The following is a 22,206-nucleotide window of genomic DNA, read 5'->3' as shown; positions in this document are numbered from 1 at the left end:
CCCAGAAAAAGGTAAACACCAGCTCAGGTTGGTTACAACCTTGTAGCAGCATACTACATTTTCACTGTTTTTTTTTAATTATTTATTAATGACCAACTGTATAACAAAAGCAATTTTCTTCTACACCATTTATTCATGTCAGTAGGCAGGTGCCTTCAAGGGCCCTATCTGGGTTCACTATGCTGTTTCTCAACTGAAGTGTTACAATGTAGATATGTGGTGGATCTAATGAACTGATTGGCTATATTTTCCCACCAATTCAGTTGAGATCCTCATAAAAAAAAGGATCACGGAAATTCCCTGAGTTCCTACAAATCACTGCCAAAATATAGGCTGTTACTTAGCTGGACTGTGCCCTCAGTTAGAGAAGAGGGGCCAGTCAGGTCTCCCAGAGGGGCTGGGAACCTGAGGACTTTATGGACTCTTAGCTTCCAGCTATGGACTTATTGCCTTTTTATGGATTACTGTCATTCATGGACTCTTGCCGCTACTCAGGTATAATTACCCAACAGGCACTTAGAGAATCTCTATACAGAGATGTACAGTTGTGTTAAAAATAATAGCAGTCAGACATCACTAACCTGATCAATCACTGTTTTTGATAGAAATGATATTTCTACACGGCAAATAATTTACTAGCAGGTGTAGTAGAGTAATAGAAATCCAACAGACCCAACAGTCATGACATGCATGCTGCTGATTCTGTGTAATTGAATCACTAATTGAAAGGGGCATGTTCAAAATAATAGCAGTGTGGATTTCTTTTAGTGAGGTCATTCATTCTTTGAAAAACAGGTGGCAAATATTGCCCATATTTAAGGAAGTAAGGCAGCAAATGTTGCACATGCTGGTTACAGTGCATTTCTCTCTGAAATTCTGAAAAAAATGGGTCGTTCCAGACATTGTTCAGAAGAACAGCGTACCTTGATTAAAAAGTTGATTGGAGAGGGGAAAACATATAAAGAAGTACAGAAAATGATAGGCTGCTCAGCTAAAATGATCGCAAATGCTTTAAAATGGCAACCAAAACCTGAAAAACGTGGAAGAAAGCGAAAAACTACCATTCGAATGGATAGAAGAATAGCCAAAATGGCGCAGACTCAGCCAACAATCAGCTCCAGGAAGATCAAAGAAGGTCTAAAGTTACCTGTGAGTACTGTTACAATTAGAAGACGCCTATGTGAAGCCAAGCTATCTGCAAGAAGCCCCCGCAAAGTCCCACTGTTGAAAAAAAGACGTGCTGAAGAGGTTACAATTTGCAAAAGAGCACATTGACTGGCCTAAAGAGAAATGGCGCAACATTTTGTGGACTGATGAAAGTAAGATTGTTCTTTTTGGGTCTAGTGGCCGGAGACAGTTTGTCAGACGATCCCCAAACACTGAATTCAAGCTACAGTACACTGTGAAGACAGTGAAGCATTGTTGCGCAAGCATCATGATATGGGGATGTTTCTCATACTACGGTGTTGGGCCTATTTATCGCATACCAGGGATCATGGATCACTTTGAATACATCAGAATACTTGAAGAGGTCATGCTGCCTTATGCTGAAGAGGAAATGCCCTTGAAATGGGTGTTCCAACAAGACAATGACCCCAAACACACCAGTAAACATGCAACATCTTGGTTCCAGACCAACAAGATTGACGTTATGGAGTGGCCAGCCCAATCCCCGGATCTTAATCCAATAGAAAACTTGTGGGGTGACATCAAAAATGCAGTTTCTGAGGCAAAACCAAGAAATAGAGAAGAACTGTGGAATGTAGTCCAATCATCCTGGGCTGGAATACATGTTCACAGGTGCCAGAAGTTGGTTGACTCCATGCAACACAGATGTACAGCAGTTCTCAGAAACAGTGCTTATACAACGAAATATTAAGTGATTCAAAGGAAAGCAAAATCTTCAATTATTTTTCAGTTTATATAGTGAATGTTTGAGTTTGTAAAGAAGAATACAAACACTGCTACTTTTTTTGAACAGTCTAATATTCACTTTTCTTCAATTTTATTTAGAGGAACAACACAAATTTGATATATTTCCTTCATGTTTTTAATTGGAATAGAATGTGTAGTGTTCCCAATGCATTTGTGTGTATGGAAATAAAAGCTATTAGAAGGATTTTGAGCTTTATTCACTTTTTTCAACACACTGCTATTATTTTGAACACAACTGTATGTAAAGTTGCTTGGAAGAATTGTTTGTGTATGTTTTGTTCTACTTCAGTAAAGGCTGTTTGTTGTTCCTTTAAATGCCTAGCATGCCACGCATGGCATATATACAGTGAAGGAAATAAGTTTTTGATCCCCTGCTGATTTTGAATGTTTGCCCACTCACAAAGAAATGATCAGTCTAAAAATCGAATGGTAGGTGTATTGTAACACTGAAAGACAGAATAGCAACACAAAATTCAAAAGAAATGCATGTCTAACAAATTATGCACTGATGTGCATGTTCATGAGGGAAATAAGTATTTGATCTCCTATCATTCAGCAGGATTTCTGGTTACCAGGTGTCTTTCATACAGGTAACACGCTGAGATTAGAAGTAATCTCTTACAGGCAGTGCTGCTAATCTCATTGTGTTACCTGTATAAAAGACACCTGTCCACAGGAGCAATCAAACAATCAGATTCCAAACTCTCCACCATGGCAAAGACCAAAGAGTTGTCCAAGGATGTCAGGGACAAGATTGTAGACCTACACATGCACATGTCCAGGCCCGTCTGAAGTTTGCCACTGAACATCTGAATGATGCAGAGGAGGACAGCTCTTTGGCATCAACTCAACTTGCCGTGTTTGGAGGAGACGGAATGCTGCCTATGACACCAAGAACACCATCCCAACTGTCAAACATGGTGGTGGAAACATTCTGCTAAGGGGACAGGGCAACTGCACCGCATCAAAGGGATGATGGACAGGGCAATGTACTGTCAAATCTTGGGTGAGAACCTTCTTCCCTCAGCCAGGGAATTGAAAATGGTTCGTGGATGGGTGTTGCAGCATGACAATGACCCAAAACACACGGCCAAGGCAACAAAGGAGTGGCTCAAGAAGAAGCACATTAAGGTCCTGGAGTGGCCTAGCCAGTCTCCAGACCTTAATCTGATTGAAAATCTGTGGAGGGAACTGAAAGTTCGAGTTGCCAAATGTCAGCCACCAAACCTTAATGATTTGGAGAGGATCTGCCAAGAGGAGTGGGCCAAAATCCCTTCTGAGATGTGTGCAAACCTGGTGGCCAACTACAGGAAACGTCTAACCTCTGTGATTGCCAACAAGGGATTTGCCACCAAGTACTAAGTCATGTTTTGTGAAGGAGATCAAATACTTATTTCCCTCATGAACATAATTTGTTAGACATGCATTTCTTCGTTTTTTAGACTGATCATTTCTTTGTGAGTGGGCAAACATTCAAAATCAGCAGGGGATCAAATACTTATTTCCTTCACTGTAAATATCAGGGTTTTCATCAACCCCATGCCATGTTCAAAGTCACTTAAATCCCCTTTCTTCCACATTCTGATGTCACTGGCAGTGAGGTGACACGAATTGCTATGTTGGTGGAGATCAGTACAGGCTCTGCGGTACAAACTCCTACCTACTGTTTAGGCTGTTAGCAAGTGTAGTTCTTAGTATCCCTACTAGGGTGCCTTAAGCCGTGCCAACATGTTATTTGTTGGGGACATTAAATTAGCATTTATTGAACAGTAAAATTTAAATAGAATTTTGTTAACTCCTCCAACCACTGATGTTACTCTTCCCCCTCCCTTGTTAACTTGTGGAAGGGCTGTAAAATACTAAATATTTCCATGCATGGGAGAGCCTGTGACCGTCTCCCCTTCCTGTCAGGATGCAGTGCTACTACAGTAGTGATGAGAGGAACCATGGTGCCAAGCTAGAGACATGCTATCTGCCACACAAGAATTCTTTGGATAGTAGTGGTACCTAAAAGCTGTTCAAGACAATAAAGTCTTTATCCACCAAAAAAGTAGGTGTGCACCATGTTAGTTTACAAAGTGGCAGGGTCATTTTAGGATTATCAGGAGTCAGTGGGTGCTAAGGATAATACCTCTTACAGACACACTGATAACAAAGGAGGGCCACCACCGGTTCTAGTTTTCAATATGTATAAGGCTTATAGACCTGATCTCCCCCAATGGCAGTAATGTTCTTACAGAAAGGGCTATTGTACTTTGGAGGTATGTTGCATATGCAGTTAATTATTTCCACAGGGGTGGGTGAAATTAGGGTGCTTTAGGAAATGGTAGTTGCAATCAAATAGAGAAGCAGGGGTGTAACTGACAGGAAGTTACCACCAGTAACAAGTAACTAAGTTCCCCTTTCCACTTACTGTACAACAAGTGCTTTGAGAAATGTGCCCTCTCTCTAAAAACAAAGTTTTGGATTTAGGGTGGTATTACTAAGAATGCAATAGGATTTTAAATTTTTGGGGAGTGGGGGAACAACTTTACATAGTTTACAGGTACAGTATACTATGTTATTTAGATGCAAATTGAGCTTTGTTGTTTTTCTTTAACTCCAGAGCAATAAGGAACATTTGAAAGTGTTTACAGCGCTACATACGGTACATACTGGAAAAGCTTGACCAACCAGTAATCATTCTCTTTTTAGAAATTGCTGATTTTTTTTAACACAGCTGTAGCCTCTAGAGTGGTCATCCAGACCTTTCATTCAATCTACTGATTCACTGAACATAGGCAAGCACACAAGAGTTAAGACTTTTTAGACATCACTGGCTGCATGCCTGTTTCCGATCAGTGACTACTGTGCATTGAAGACTAGATCAAGATCACAACACTTGTATCTTTAAAAGCAATGGCAGCTCCCATCTGTTGGTCATTAAAAGTTTACTCTAAATCACTTATCGCCAGATGTGGCCCTTTGCTTGCCTTTATCCAGCCATTGGGGCACTATTTTCATCCACTGATACCAACAATGGTACATAATCCTCCCACTGACTGACACCAACGAAGGGGCAGAATTCCTCCCAGCAAAACCAACGATGGGGCACAAGTCCTCCCAATGACACCAAAGATGGGGCACGAATCCTCCCAGTGACACCAACAATGGGGTCCAATGACAATAATTATGGGACACAATTCCTCCCAATGACACCAACGATGGGGCACAATTCCTCCTACTGACACCAATGATGGGGCACTATTCTTCCCACTGATAGCAAAGATGGGGCATTGCTTATTCCCACTGATGTCAGGAACTTTTCTACCCCCGATGGCCACAGTTCCCCCCCACTTAAGTCTGAAGGACAGTAAACTGGCCCTTTGTTTAGAAAGTTTGGAGACTCTTGCTCTAAATGAAAGATATATTAGAAAATAGTGTATGCATATGAAGTAGTTAGATGTTTTCCCATAAGTGGCCAGATTTCCACCACTACAGCCTGTAGACTGGCCTTTCTCAACCTTTTTACTCCAGAGGAACCCTTGAAATAAATTTCAGGTCTCTGGGAACCCCTGCACAAAATTAATTAATCAGGCGTCTATGGGAAGAATGCCCCTTATTTTGGTGGTCAGTAGGAAAAATAACATTCTTACAGCGGTAGACAAAATTCCACATACTGTACAGCTAAATGTTCATTAGTGTCATACCACTGGTTCTGCCAAGTAGTGTTGGACCTGCAACCATGGAGGTACCATAAGAGGTTGAGGTCAATCACCCACAGCTCATGGAACCCCTAACAAACTCTGAAAATTCCACTAAACACTAGTTGAGAATCCCTGCTGTGGCAAGCTTTGACATTTAAAGTGATACCCCCTGTTGTATGATAATCCTTTTCACGCAGAACATTCTATTCTTTGACTGGTCCTACAATGGTGATAATGAATATGTTTTTCAAATCAAAAGTTGCACCTCATCTTTGCAGGAATGGTTTGTTGATTCAGGAGCTATGAGTCACATGACAAATGACAGAAATTTCAGAGCAAAACAGAAAAAAATCACGACAGCTAATGGGAAAATAACAGAATCAGAAGGAACAGGAGATCATTTTCTTCACTGTCCTGTTTCCCAGAGTGTCACCAGAAAGATACCTGTGAAAAATGCAGTTATTTACCTGTTAACTGTATTTCCAGGAATCTTCTAGGACAGCTCACTTCAGAGATAGGGCTCCTCCCAGGAAACACCCGCTCCACCTTTTTTTTTTTTTTTCCCCTTTATAGGCGTCCTCTCTCCCATTGGCCCCCAGTATAAGAATATGACCGAAGGCCTAGGAGAAAACAAAGAAGAAAACCGGTAATAAAGACATCCCCCATAGGTTCGCAACATACCTGCACATAATTGTGTGATCAAACAGTAATCGGGGGGGAGTTACGCTGTCCTAGAAGATTCTTGGAAATACAGTTAACAGGTAAATAACTGCGTTTTCCCGAGTCATCTTCTAGGACAGCTCACTTGAGAGGAGTAGAATAGAAATACGTACATTAGGGCGGGCACCCTGCTTGTAGGACCTTCCTGCCAAATGCCTGGTCCTTGCTGCCGATCAGATCCAGCCTGTAATGCTTAGTGAAGGTGGCGAAACTGGACCACGTTGCGGCTCTGCAGATCTGTCCGGGGGAGGCCCCCCCTTTTTCCGCCCAGGAGGCCGCAGTGGCCCTCGTGGAGTGGGCTTTTAGGCCGGGCGGTGGTGACAGGCCTGCCGACTTGTAACCTTCCGAAACTGCCTCCCTGATCCATCTGGCGATGTACGTGATCAAACACCGTCTAACCTGCTATAGTCCTCCGCGCTGCCCGGATCGGCCTCCAGGGAAGGTATTACTATTTCCTGAGATCTATGGAAGTGTGACGCGACCTTAGGTAGGAAGGCCGCGTCCGTGCGGAGGATGATTCTATCCAATAAGATGGTGCAGTACGGCTCGATCACTGAAAGGGCATGCAACTCGCTGACCCTGCGGGCAGAAACTAGTGCCGTGAGGAGGATGGTTTTAAGAGTCAAAGATCTGAGCGAACACTCATCCAGCGGTTCGAAAGGCCCCCGCTGAAAGCTCTTCAGGACTGTGCCCAGGTCCCATGTTGGAAGTTTTGGCAAGGACGGGGCACGGCGCCTGGAGATAGCCTTCAGGAATCTGATTACTAATGGGTCTGCCGCCAACCTCAGCTCGAGAAAGTTCGACAGAGCCGCTACCTGTACTTTGAGGGTATTGGCGGCCAGATTCTTATCCGCCCCGGCTTGAAGGAATTCAAGAACTGTATGCAAAATGGGCGTGCCCGGTGCTTCGTTTCTGACCTTCCAGGCGGAAAACTTCTTCCAGACCTTGTCGTACAAGGCGTTCGTCGACCTCTTCCGGCCATCCAAGAGGGTGGCGACCACTCTTGCCGAGAGCCCCTTTTCTGCTAGCCTGTCCCGCTCAGAAGCCACGCCGCTAAGGACAGCCTTTCTGGATGAGGATGCATCACCCTCCCCTGGGTGAGTAAATCGCGTGTGGGTGGCATCATCCAAGGGTCTGCTAAACTGAGCTCCTTCAACCGGGAGAACCAAGATCTCTTGGGCCAGAATGGCGCGATCAGAATAACTTTGGCTTGAGACAACTGGATCTTCTGTATCACCTTCGGCAGTAGTCTGAATGGAGGGAAGGCATAAAGGAGGTCTCCTTCCCACTGCTGGGCTAGCGCATCTATCCCCTCGCTTTTGGGGTCCTTCTGCAGGCAGAAGTACCTTTCCCGCTTTGTGTTCTGGCCGTTGGCAAATAGATCGATAGAGGGGGAGCCCCACCTGGCGCAAATCTGATCGAACGCTGACTGGCTGAGGCACCATTCTGTCTGGATGACCTCTCTTCGGCTCAGCTGATCCGCCAACTGGTTCAGGTCCCCTTTCAGATGTACTGCCGTGATGAACTCCAGGTTTTCCTCCGCCCAGCTCAGGAGGGATCCGGCCAACTCCATCAGCCTTGGGGACCTTGTGCCTCCCTGCCTGTTCAAATACGCCACTGCAGTGGTATTGTCGGAGAGAATCTGGACACCTCTCCCCCTTATCTTTTCCTGAAAGGTCGTAAGTGCCTTGAAAACTGCCAACAGCTCCCTGTAATTTGACGACCTGCTGGAGTCTACTGCACCCCACGTGCCCTGGGCCAGGCCGTCTTCCATATGGGCGCCCCAACCAGTCATGCTTGCATCCGTGGTGATCCGCACTGGGCTGGCCAGCCTCCAACTTCTTCCTCGTTCCAAGGTGAGGATGCTTCCCCACCACCTTAGCGATTCCTTCACTTCGTGCGTGATGCAGATCCTGGAACTCAGACCTGCTCGGCTGCCGTCCCAGTGGGAAAGGGTGTGATTTTGCAGAACCCTGGAGTGAAGTTGCGCCCATTGCACCCCTGGTATTGCCGCTGTCATCCGCCCGATTATTCTCATCGCGGTCCTGACCGTGCAGGTCGACATCCTCCGGAGGGCCCTTGTGTCCTGCCGCAGGTTGAGGGCTTTTTCTGATGTTAGGTACGATCGGGCCTGTGCGGAGTCCAGGACGTACCCCAAGTACGTAATCCTCTTGGAGGGGGTTAGCTGTGACTTCTCCTTGTTGATAAGCCACCCCAAACTTTCCAGAAAAGATATCGTACGTTCGATGTGCGATCTCAGGCCTCCTTCTGTGTCCCCAAATAAAAGCAGGTCGTCCAAATAGGGGATGATGTTTATCCCTTCCAGTCTCAAAACTCTTAAAGGCTCCGCTAAAATCTTGGTGAATATCCTCGGGGCCGACGACAGGCTGAAGGGGAGTGTGTTGAACTGAAATAGCACCGGACCCTTTTCTCCTTCCAGCGCAAACCTCAGGAATCTCCTGGAATCTTCTCTTATCGGGACATGCAGGTATGCGTCTTGCAGATCTATCGAGGCCATGAACACCCCAGGTGAAAGGAGTTCCTTCACCGTGTATATGGATTCCATACGGAATTTGCTGGGCCTCACGAACTCGTTCACCTTCCGCAGATTCAATATCATCCTGTAAGTACCTGACGGTTTTTTCCTTAGAAAGAAATGGGAGAAGAATCCACTTCCCCTTTCCTCTTCTCTCAACTGGCAGATAACGTTCTGACTGAGCATATCTTGTAGGAGGTCCACCAGCGCATCCGCCATGGCCCTGTCCTTTGGCAGGGGTGTTGCAAAGAATCTCTGAGGGGGGGCCCTTGTGAACTCTATTCTGTACCCCCTGTGGATGGCCTCCAGAATGTAGGTGTTCTGGGTTATCCTTAGCCATTGTGCGTGGAAGCGCCCCAGCCTCGCTCCCACCTGGCCTCTCCAGTCACTTCGGCTGGGTTTTGGGTCTATTCTGGCTGGGGTTGAAAAGGAAACCTCCCCTGCCTCTCGGCTCGTTCCTGCCTCTTCTCGCGCCCCAGCCTGGGCGCTGGGTTTGGAACCTAGCTTCCCTCGACGCGTATCGCCTGGATGGGCGAAACCCCTTCCGTCCAACCTGCCTGCTGGGGACCGGGAAGCTCTTTTTCCTGTCGGCCGACCTTTCCAGGACTGAATTCAGCTCCGGGCCGAAAAGGAGTTTTCCTTCAAACGGCAGGCCACAGAGTTTAGACTTGGAGGCCAGATCCCCCTGCCAAGATTTCAGCCAGATAGCCCTCCTCGCCGTGTTTATGAGCGCTGTAGATCTAGCAGAGAGTCTGATGGTCTCTGCTGATGCGTCCGCGATGAAGGCTACCGCTTTCTCCAGCACCGGAAGGGACTTCAGAATCTCTTCCCCCGGGGTGCCTTGTTCCAGATGCGAACGGAGCTGCCCCAACCACACATCCAGGGTTCTGGACACACAGGTCGTTGCCACTGCAGGTTTAAAATTCACTGCGGACGCTTCCCATGCCCTCTTCAGGAAGGCATCCGCTTTCCGATCCATCGGGTCTTTTAGGGACCCACCGTCTTCAAAGGACAGGTCCGTGTCCTTCGAGATCCTCGAGAGAGGGGCGTCTGGCTTTGGGCAAGTCTCCCAAACCGAGGCATCTTCCTCCTTAAAGGGGAAACGTCTCTTGAGGTTCTTGGGAAGGAAAGCCTTCTTCTCTGGCTCTTCCCATTCTCTCCTGATCGTGGACCATAGGGCAGGGTGTACTGGGAATGTACGGCTGCTTTTTGCCTGTAGCCCTGCGTACAGTTGGTCGTGGAGAGAGAGGTCCTGCGGTTCCTCCTCCAGATCCAGGGTCTCATAGATCACCTTTAACAGGTCCTCCGTGTCTTCCACCTGAAAAAGGAACCTGTCTGCCTTTGGGCCCTGAGCCTCAATCTCACCCTCCTCCGAGTCTGAGGTGTCCGACTGTTCGGCCTCTTCCCAGTCCCTTACCGGCGCTACCTTGTCCAGCTTCCTCTTTTTCCCCCCTTGGGTGCCAGAAGTGCCCGGTTGGGGCTCATCCTGGGCCGGTCCCGGCTTCTGTTCCCTGAAGCTTTGAAATGTCTTGGACATCTCTTGTGTCATATTCTGTAGGAAGTCTTTAAAAAGAGATCCAGACTCCTTCTTGATGAGCTTGTCTATGCACCCCTGGCAGAGCTGCTTCCTCCAGGAGCTCGCCAGTTTCTTCCTACAAGTGGCACACTTCTTTTTCTGCTCACTAGGAGCTTCTTTCTCCCCTCTATCCTCCTCCTGTGGGCCCATCTGGGGACAAGGAGATACACGCGTTCATGCGTTTGTAACAGCAACGCCTCCCCCCCTGTGCCACTGTGAAAGCTCCAGCCGTGGGCCTGGGGGGGGGAGAGGGGGGCTGTCTGTGCGTGGGGGGTACCCAATCATCCCGGGAGGGGGGGGAGGAGGGGGGTAAAAACAAAAGAGAGTTGCCAAACAAAGGCCCTTACCTTACTGCAGGCCTCCCCCGCTCCTGACAGATCTGCCTCCATGCTGCCGCAGACTCTGCCTCGGTGCGGCGGTTTTTCAGGGGCTGGTGGGCTCCGCCCCCCCCCTGCGATCCCCCCTCGCCGACCCCCCTCTCACGGCCGCCGGTGGAGAAGCGGCCGCGGCACGGGTTCCTTCCACGGTCCGCCGCCCATTTCCAAGATGGCGGTGGCCGTTCCCTGCTCCTGCGCCGGAAGTGACGACACCCGGCGCCCGGAAGTGACGCGATCGCAGCGTCCAGACCTTCCGCAGCCGAGCCTCCTGGCCATGCTGCCGGGATCCTAGGAGCAGGTAAGACTTACCTGAAACCCCGCAGGGAAAGGCACCAATGCCTCGGTCGGCGGAGCGGGCTCTACCCCCCTGGAGAGCCCCGCTGGGACCATCTGGGGCCGACGCCCCCACCCTACAACGGGCATTCCAGAGTGAAACTGGCTGAAAGGTCCCCCCCCTCACAAGGCCCCTGCCTCGCTTGGAGGAAGGGGGGGCCTCAGCCAGGGACCCTCTGTACTCCGCCAGAGAGCCCAGACAAAAATAAAAAACGGGCGTAGCTCCTTCCTGGCCGGAGGAAACACTAAAACTGGGGGCCAATGGGAGAGAGGACGCCTATAAAGGGGAAAAAAAAAAAAAAGGTGGAGCGGGTGTTTCCTGGGAGGAGCCCTATCTCTCAAGTGAGCTGTCCTAGAAGATGACTCGGGAAAATGTCCTTTATGTCCCTGCTCTTGAAACTAATCTTTTTGTCAGTGAAGAAGGTCACAAAACAAGTCAATGTAGTGACCTTTCCAAGATGCCATCACAAACAGAGATATCTTACTTGCAAAGGCTAAAATCATAGATGAACTGTATCAGCTCAACTGCAATGAGGTTAAATAAGGAGGAAAAACATTCAAATTACATTCACACATGGCACACACGACTTGGGCACATAAGTCCTGACTTAATAAAGAAATTAACTGAGAATGACAATGCAAGTAGAATAAAAATCAGTCCATGTGATCAAACAATGAAATGCACCATCTGTATAAAAGGAAAAATGACAAGAAAAACCTTTCCAAAGTATAGCTAAAAAACCTCTGGGCTTAATTCATTCAGATCTTTGCGGTTCAATGGAAAAATTTATTCCAGGAAAGAAGAGGTATTTTCTCACTTTTATACATGATTACTCCAGGTATACTACACTATATCTGTTACACAAGTGCCAGAGAAAGTTGAATAGTATTTCGCTCAAGTAAACAACAAATGTGGCAAAATACCGAGTGTATTGCACACAGACAACGGAAATGAATATACAGGTGATAACATACAGGCGACAGCATGGCATATTTCAAACTACTACACCATACAACCCAGAACAAAGTGGGTTGCAGAAAGTATGAACCATACTCTATGTAAGAGTGGAAGAACCATGCTGTTTGATGCAGATATGGCAACCATATACTGAAGGGAGGCAATTATGACCACATGCTATCTCCAAAATCAACTACCAGGAAAATTAAAAAGAAAATGAGAAAACTCCATATCAATTGTGGAATTGAAAGGCCCCAAATTTGAACCATTTAACAATTTTTGGAAGCAAACTCTTTGTGCACATTCCAAAGGAGAAAGTGTACAAAATGGAATGCTTGTGCAAAGGAAGGTGTACTTGTGGGGTATAGGGAGTCTCAAAAGGGATAAAGAATTCTACACCAAGACACAAACAAGGTAACCATCCATAGAAGTGTAATTTTCAATGAAACTTCAGTGTTTTCAAAATCTCATAAACTAACACACATCCTTCAAACTGAGGGAAATTCCACATCACTGTCACAGAAGATAAGCAACAAAATGAGACAGAAATTAATGCAGACAATACAAATACTGTAATAGAAGAGGCCACAAGAGGCTTCAATTGCAAAATCTACCAGAAGCAATAACGGCATCACAGCCAAGCGTCTGTCCTATGTTGTTCATGTAGCATTAAAACAAAAGCCAGATTCATGGGATGAGATGCAAGGACTTCCAACACACGATTTCAGATCCTTTTACAACACTGCTTACAAGAAACAGATAAATAGGACTAATATAAGGAGTAGTTGTTGAGTGGGGGTGTTGGAATACAATGTTCATGTATTTTGTGCAACAACTACATCCGTATTCAGTAGAGATATATTCTTCAACCAGTAGATGGCAGTGTTGATAAGATTTAAAAAGTCAAATTTGGTCATAAACTTAGACCAAAATGTATTCTGCTATATGTCTGCTAAAAAAAATATCCCAATACGTATAAATTAATTGGTTTACATGAAAGATATAGCTTTTACAAATGGCAGTATAGATACTGGAATTTTATTTCTTTTACTAGTAATGGCAGCAATCAGCGACTTATAGCGGGACTGCGGAGGGCATTCTGACACTGGGGGGAACTGACTTGGTGTCACGGATATCCTCAGTGACACCAATACAGTGATCAGCGCTAAAAGAGCACTGGCACTGTATTAATGACACTGGGCAGGAAGTGGTTAACATGAGGGGCGATCAAAGGGTTAACTGTGTGCTGTACCCAAGTTGATCGATCAGTAAACTTGGTACATTCGGCTTGCCCACTCATGGTTCAATGGGAACCAGTTGAATTGCAAACCATCTATTGCAGCCTTATTCTTTTTCCACAACCTCAAATCTAATTACAAAAAAGGATCTTCAGGCAATCCAGTCAGGTCTGCCTGTCAGTTTTTCACGTGGACAGAATTGGATGATCCATGCATTGCTATGGACTGGCAGGTGTAAACGGACTTGTGTCTGTTTACACCAGCCTACCTCTGGGTCTGACCAGGCCCATTAAAAAAAATGGAGGACTGCTCTCCTCTCCTCTTCAGTTTGGGGAAGTAGATTGGAGACAGCCCAGTGTGAATGGACAGTGGAGTCGATTTACTCACCCATAGAGCAGAGCAGGTCTGTCTGTTTTCGCTCTGCATAAACTGGGTGGACATGGACCTGTCAGCTGCTCTGCTCTGCTCCAATCAGCAGGAGATCTGTGATAGGATCAACTGATAGTCATTATGTAAACCACCCGCGTGAAGGGCCCATACTCGCCACCATGAAAATGATCATTGCTTGGTACCCAAAAACGTTTAGAAATTGTACAAACATTTATAATCCAATTAGTTTCATACAAATGTCTACCCAGCTTTACTGATCATGCTAATGTGTCATGAGCTGTAGATAAAATAATTTTTAGCTGGAATTCCCCAAGAGCAGGAATTTATTTTGAAAAAGTAGTAAGCGTGTTTCCTTGCTTCTCTTCTGGGTCACAGGGGTGCACTTAGTTTTGCTCTCCTGTGACCCAGAGGCATCTTATAGCGGGCTATTGCCCATCATCTGAGGTCACAGAGCCACTCCAGGTTATGGAAGGATCTCGACTACATTGTGGGGATCCACCCAGTTGTCTGATTGACAGCTGGCTCTGGCTCTTAGCACACGGCTGAAAACCGAACCCCGCTGCACCTGTCCCTTCTCCAGCCTGGTGCTCCAGTGAGCACCGAAGCGGCAGAGTGGAGAGCGGTGACTGACAGTCACTGTTCTCTGCTCTGAGTGCACAGAGAACTGGGTGGTCAGTTCTCGAGCTTAGAGCTTACGTGGGACAGCTGCAGCATCACAGTGATGCTGCAGCATAGATGTGAGTATGAAGGTTTATTTATGTACCCCAAACTTCTCCTTTAACCACTTGACCTCTGGAAGGTTTTACCTCCTTCATTTTTTGGCTATTTGCGATTCAGCACTACGCTACTTTAACTGGCAATTGCACAGTCATGAAAATGAAATTTAATTAATATTTTTCACAGAAACAGAGCTTTCTTTTGGTGGTATTTGATCGCTACTAAGTTTTTAAATTCTTATTATATAAAAGAAAAATTAACAAAAACTTTGAAAAAAAACATATTTTCTACTTACTGTTACAAAAGATATCCAATAAAAAAACAAAATGTCTTCATTAATTTAGGCCAAAATGTATTCTGCTGCATGTTTTTGGTTAAAAAAAATCCCAATAAGTGTATTTTAACTGGTTTGTGTGAAAGTTATATTGTCTACAAATGATTGAGATATATATATATATATATATATATATATATATATATACAGTTGCAAGAAAAAGTATGTGAACCCCTTGGGATTACGTGGAGTTTTGCATGAATTGGGCATAAAATGTGCTCTGAACATCATCTAAGTCACAACAATAGAAGAACACAGTCTGCTGAACATAATACTACACAAACATTAGATGTTTCCATGGTTTAATTGCACATAACATGTAAACATTCACAGTGCAGGGAGGAAAAAGTATGTGAGGCCCTAGCTTAATGACTTCTCCCAGAGCTAATTGGAGCCAGGAGTGAGCCAACCTTGACTCCAATCAGTGTGATGATATTGGATGTGTTGCTGACAGCTGTCCTGCCCTTAAAAAACACACACCTGTTTTGGGTTTACTGGTTTCAAGAAGCACTGTCTGATGTGAACCATGCCTCGCAGAAAAGAGCTCTCAGAAGACCTACGATCAAGAATTGTTGACTTGCATGAAGCTGGAAAGGGTTACAAAAGTATCTCCAAAAGCCTTGATGTTCATGTGTCCACGGTAAGACAGACTGTCTACAAATGGATAAAGTTTAGCACTGTTGCTACTCTCCCTAGGCGTGGTCGTCCTGTAAAAATGACTGCAAGAATGCTGCATGAGGTAAAGAAGAATCCCAGAGTGTCAGCTAAAGACCTACAGAAATCTCTGGCACATGCTAACATTTTTGTTGACACATCTACAATAAGGAAAACATTAAACAAGAATGGAGTACATGGGAGGACACCACGGAGGAAGCCATTGCTGTCCAAAAAGAATATTGCAGCACGTTTGAAGTTTGCAAAAGAGCACCTGGATGTTCCACAGCACTACTGGCAAAATATACTGTGGACAGATGAAACCAAGATTGAGTTGTTTGGGAAGAACACACAACACTATGTGTGGAGAAAAAAAGGCACAGCACACCAACATCAAAACCTCACCCCCACTGTAAAACATGGCGGAGGGAGCATCATGGTTTGGGGCTGCTTTGCTGCCTCAGGGCCTGGACGGATTGTTGTCATTGATGGGAAAATGAATTCCAGAGTTTATCAAGACATTTTGCAGGAAAACGTACGACCATCTGTCCTCCAACTGAAGCTCCGCAGAGGATGGGTGATGCAACAGGACAATGACATAAAGCATACAAGTAATTCAACAAAACAATGGCTGCAACAGCACAGAATACGCCTTCTGGAGTCGCCCAGTCAGAGTCCTGACCTCAACCCGATTGAAATGCTGTGGCATGACCTTAAGAGAGCGATTCACACCAGACATCCCAAGAATATTGCTACACTGAAACAGTTTTGTGAAGAGGAGTGGTCCAAAATGACTCCAGATCGTTGTGCAGGTCTGATCTGCAACTACAGGAAACGTTTGGTTGAGGTTATTGCTGCCAAAGGAGGGTCAACCAGTTATTAAGTCCAAAGGTTCACATACTTTTTCCTCCCTGCACTGTGAATGTTTATATGTTATGTGCAATTAAACCATGGCAACATCTAATGTTTGTGTAGTATTATGTTCAGCAGACTGTGTTCTTCTATTGTTGTGACTTAGATGACGTTCAGAGCACATTTTATGCCCAATTCATGCAAAACTCCACGTAATCCCAAGGGGTTCACATAGTTTTTCTTGCAACTGTATATATATACTGGAATTTATGCAGCTATGATGCTATACTAGTAACGATGGTGATCAGCGACTTATAGTGGGACTGTGATAGTGTGGCGGGCAATCTGGTGCTAGTCAATGCTGGCTGGGAGGTACACTAATTGACACTAATACAGAATCAGATGTACCGTATTTTTCGCTCCATAAGACGCACCTGACCATAAGACGCACCTAGGTTTTAGAGGCAGAAAACAGGAAAAAAAAATTCTGAACCAATGGACTGCAGACATAGTATAGGAGATGACCAGAGACTGCGGACATAGTACAGGAGATGACCAGAGACTGCAGACATAGTACAGGGGATGACCAGAGACTGCGGACACAGTACAAGAAATGACCAGAGACTGCGGACACAGTACAGGAGATGCCCAGAGACTGCGGACAGTACAGGAGATGACCAGAGACTGCGGACACAGTACAGGAGATGCCCAGAGACTGCGGACAGTACAGGAGATGACCAGAGACTGTGGACACAGTACAGGAGATGACTGCTGACCTTTGGGGAGGGGGGGGAGCGGGTACCTGAATTTGACAGGCACCCGCTCTTACTTCCGCGGAGTTGTTCTTTCATCTTACCTGTTCCTCTATCCAGCCACGCGCTGTCTACCCGGCTTCTGTAGTGTGGGCGCTCGGTGGACAGCCGGATGCCCAGTGCGCATGAGCGAGAAGCGCTGCACTTTGTGATTGGTCCGGCGGCTTCTGGGATCTGTCATGTGTCCCAGGTACCGCCTTACCATTCAAAAAGAGCACCGCTTCTTGCGCATGTGCACTTGGCACCCGGCTGTCACGCACACTACAGAAGCCGGGAAGACAGCGCGCCGCTGGATAGAGGAACAGGTAAGGTCCCACTGCAGAGCTGAGCGGCCGGCCCGGTATTCTGACACGACGGCGGTGGAAATACCAGACCGGCCGCTCCATATTCGCTCCATAAGACGCACTGACATTTCCCCCCCTTTATTTGGGGGAAAAAAGTGCGTCTTATGGAGCGAAAAATACGGTAATACTGTACACTCTCACTGTACTAATGACACTGGCTGGGAAGGGGTAAACATCCAGAGGCACTCAAAGGGTTAACTGTGTACCTAACAATGTGTACTGTGTGCTACTTTTACTTTACTATCTGGTTGCTTCTTCTCTCTGCTCTGCAGGGAGAATAAACAGTCAGATTCCAGTTCCCTGTACATAGAGTTTTGTGTTTTTGAAAACACAGAACTCTGTGATTGAACACAGCTGATTTCAGCTGACATCATGGGCTGAAATCTGCTGTCAAAAATCATGCTGTGTCTAATCACAGCATGGGTCAGCAAACCCAGAAGAAAGCCAACCACATACATGTACGTGGTTATGCTTGCACCTGTGGCTGTGCCTGCTTGCTTTATATTTACACCCTGGTCACACGGATCCTGACTTTGAAATCATGTGACTTACAGTGAAGTTTCACGATTTCAAAGTTGGATGACATGCCGATTTGAGGTGCGATTTGCAAGACATCTGACACAGATGTCTATGCAAATTGCGCCAAAAGTATGCATGTAGAAATTGGTGCGGCTCCGACCAATTCGGAACTGCACCGATATGACCACTGTAATTGCAGACAATAGGGTGCGACTTGCCAAGCCATATGGCATGCAAATCGCATGCAAAGTCGCACCCAGTGTGAACGGGGACTTACTGTAAGCAGTTGGCTGGTGGTTAAAGTAACTAAAAGAAAAACTTTTTTGTAGTTTTGGATAGAATTAGGAAGGATTAGAACACCTATTAGGTTTTTATTGCTGTCTGTGCCCCCGTTAGCAAGACTCGTCCTATTTGTCCTCTTTACCATTGTCATTGAAAGTGAAAGTTGTGACGATCGCGGCGTCAGACCCCAGCCCTTCTCACCAAACTCGTGACCGAAGGACTAGCCAATCTAATACCGCGCTGTCACGTGCATAACAATGCCATGCCCAGCTGCACCCTGCACAAAGATTTTCCAGCTAATGGACCACAGTTGTTTCTGGGTCAGGTTAATTACGCAATTAACCCTTCACACTGCTACCACCTCCTTTTTGTACAGAGAAAGAGGAAAATCGGCAATATCAGCAATAACACTATGATGTTTGAATAATCCGTAAGGACATCGCCAATGCTCAACCTACCTCCCCACCTAGCCTCCCTCCCACTATAACCCCATCAACTCTCCCTTCCTCTGACCTCGCAACCTCCCTACCCCCCACCACACCTAACATCCCGCACACTATACCCTCCCCAACACTCCGCTCCTTCAGCCTTGCTACTACTGAGGAGGTCACTAAGGTCTTCTCAGAAGCCCGCCTCACCACTTGCTCCCTTGACCCTGTCCCCACACAACTCCTCCGGTCACACTCCTCTTCCATCCTACGCTCCCTCAACCACATCTTCAATCTCTCCCTCTCTACTGGTGCATTCCCCTCCCCCCTAAAGCACGCACACATCACCCCCATACTAAAAAAAAAAACCCTGGACCCCACCGACCTGAACAACCTTAGACCCATGTCCCTGCTGCCATTTACTTCCAAGCTCCTTGAGCGCTTAGTCTACAATCGCCTAAGCGCCCACCTCACTGACAACAACCTCCTCGATCCACTACAGTCTGGCTTCCGTCCCCTACACTCCACCGAAACCGCCCTACTCAAAATCACTAATGACCTGCTAACCGCCAAAGTTAATGGCCACTACTCAGTCCTCTTACTCCTCGACCTTCGACACAGTTGACCACCCCCTCCTCCTTAACAAACTACACTCCCTTGGCATCAGAGACTCCGCTCTCTCCTGGCTCTCCTCCTATCAATCCCAACGCTCCTTCAGCGTTACCTATAACGCTACCACTTCCCCCTCTCTCCCCCTCTCTGTTGGGGTCCCACAAGGCTCTGTCCTCGGGCCCCTTCTCTTCTCCATCTACACCTACTCCCTCTGCAAACTGATACACTCCCACGGTTTCAATTATCACCTCTACGCCGATGACACGCAAATTTATCTCTCCACCCCTCGCCTCACCCCTTCAGTCTCCGCCCGTATCACCCACCTACTGAACGACAGATCAGACTGGATGTCGCTCTATTTCCTCAAATTGAACCTTTCCAAAACCGAGCTCCTGATTTTCCCCCCAGCCCGCGCCCCCCCCCCACCCTCTCCATCACGACCAACAACACCACCATCAGTCCCACCCCGCAAGCCAAAATCCTAGGTGTCACTCTAGACTCAAACCTGTCCTTCCAACTCCATGTCCAATCGTTGGCAAACTCATGCTGGCTCCACCTCCGCAACATCTCCAAAATACGTACGTTCCTAACCCCAGACACTACTAAACAACTCGTTCACTCCCTTATTATGTCACGTCTGGACTACTGCAACTCCCTTCTCACCGGCCTACCTCATCACAGACTATCCCCGCTTCAGTCTATCCTGAACTCAGCGGCCAGACTCATCCACCTTACCAACTGCTCCACTTCTGCCACCCCCCTCTGCCAATCCCTCCACTGGCTTCCGATTGCCCAATGCTTTAAATTCAAAATACTAACTCTGACATACAAAGCTATCCATAACACTGCCCCAAACTACCTCCCCGACCTAATATCCAAATACCACCCAACCCGTACTCTTCACTCCTCACAAGACCTCCATCGTTCTAGCTCCCTGGTCTCCTCCTCCCACGCCCAACTGCAGGACTTCTCCAGGACATCCTCCATCCTCTGGAACTCCCTACCCAAATCCATCAGACTGTCACCTACCCTCCTCACCTTTAGGCGCACCCTGAAAACCCATCACTTCAAGGAAGCCTACCCCATCCTCACTTAACAGCCGATCTCCTCCACTCCTCCTACCACTCCATCCCCCACAGCCACTTCCTCCTGTACCACTATCCCCTCCCTCCTAGATTGTAAGCTCGAAAGAGCAGGGCCCTCAAACCCCTCGTGTATTGTTTTGTTACTGTATTGTCTCATGTTCTGTCCCCCACGATATTGTACAGTGATGAGCAAACCTTTTAGCGATATATAAACACTGTATAATAATAATAATATACACAATTTCACTGCAGACAGATGTATGCAGACGTTTTAAAACACATAGTAGCGCTCTTCAGAGGCTGGGATTCTTAGTTTGCATTAAAGAGCTTTAGAAACAGTTCAACACTTTCAGAAAGTAAGATTTATTACTAAAAGGTCAAAAGGGTGCAATAAAAATATTTACAGAAAAGATGTAGCCAATATATATATATATATATACAGAGAGCAATAACACAGCAAAGAGATAACAGAAAGAAGTTTAGAGAGATAAAGTACTTGCCATCAGCCTTGATTTAGCAGATCAAGTTTCCTGAGCAAAAGGGCCTTTATCTCCCAAAGTTGGTTCCGATGTTAAAAGGGAGAATTCTTCAACTTAGCTCAACTCAGCTTAGCTTAGCTCCAAGCATAACAGCTTTTCTAGGAACTCAACAGGGTGTCTCCTTGAAGCAGAGAACAAATCGCCTCATTTGGGGAGGGTGTTGGGCGGAGACCCCAGCTAGAACCAAAATCCCTCGCCGTTTATATCATGGACCATAACTTACCCTCGGAGCATGTAGCCGCCTAGCCACTAGTAGATTAATATGCAGAAACATCTGCTGAACTTCTAGATATGAAATATGACATACCTGCTTGGGGCGGTTAAGGAGATATCATTTTCTGCTCTCCTGTATATTCCAGCTAGGGGGTGTAATATATCAGGTGGCTTGTATTAAAGTGACCGATCTGAATATATGCCTGGTCTCCTTGTAAGTCTTCCATATTCCAAGATATGAAATCATAGGGAAAAATGGATTTTGAATGTGATGTCGGTTTTACGGTTTATCTGGAATGTCTTTGAAGCTCAGTGAAGGACTGGTTTATGGCTTTACGATCCTTTTCCAAGCAAGAGTCTCACAGACATACGGAGCCAGGCTAATTGGGGTTTATTTACCATGAGCTCTCCCGCTGGGCCTTGATGCTTTTTGAACTCAGCATCCAGGGACCACGTGTCACTCAGAGAGAGAGGGGGGATTGGAGGAGAGAGAGAGAGATACAAGATGGAGGGTCCTTAGCAAGATGGAGGACCGCGTCCATCTTTGTATGCACAATTGCTACAAAAGTAAAATCCAAATTTTGGACTGTCCCCAGAGAAGTAATAGAAGGGAAATTTTCCAATGGTTCTGATGACCTGGGTGCAGGGATTTCCTCTCACTTCCTGTTTTAGCTATGGGACAGGAAGTGAAGATAAATCTCCACAATGGGACACAGATGGAAAAAAACAATCTAACAGAGGTTATAACTCTCCCATACTCTATCCAAAATGACAAAAATAAGTTTTGCCTTTAGTTCTGCTTTAGGGGTTCCTCCTGGATAAATACTGTAAAGCCGAAAAAGGCAGGTCTAGAAGAAATGAGACACATTTGACCAAACATGGCAACCTTGGCTCCATTACTTATCTATAGACACTTAAGATTAAGAGCGAAATCTTGACTGCCCTTGTCTTATCCTCTCCTTTTTCATCTTTGCTTTCTTACTTTTTTTTTTCTTTCTTATGATTTCATTTTATATTGACTGGATTTTAAGTACCTTAATCTTTCAGTTTGTGATCTTATGCAGAA

General features: G+C 46.2%; 1 protein-coding gene across 1 annotated transcript; it reads right to left on the bottom strand.

The window, feature by feature from the left end:
- Nucleotides 1-8,747: 8,747 nt before the first annotated feature.
- Nucleotides 8,748-10,603, bottom strand: LOC149457960 (uncharacterized). The gene has a single exon (XM_089682887.1). The coding sequence runs from the start codon at nt 10,601-10,603 to the stop codon at nt 9,263-9,265; it is 1,341 nt and encodes a 446-aa protein (XP_089539013.1). The 3' UTR covers nt 8,748-9,262.
- Between the last annotated feature and the right edge of the window lie 11,603 nt (nt 10,604-22,206).

This window comes from Staurois parvus, unplaced genomic scaffold (assembly GCF_062004578.1).
Source record: "Staurois parvus isolate SC_StPar_1 unplaced genomic scaffold, SC_StPar_1.0 ptg000299l, whole genome shotgun sequence".
In the NCBI taxonomy this organism is placed as follows: domain Eukaryota; kingdom Metazoa; phylum Chordata; class Amphibia; order Anura; family Ranidae; genus Staurois; species Staurois parvus.
The sequence above is the reverse complement of the archived record's forward strand: the minus strand, read 5'-3'. Positions and strand labels throughout refer to the sequence as shown.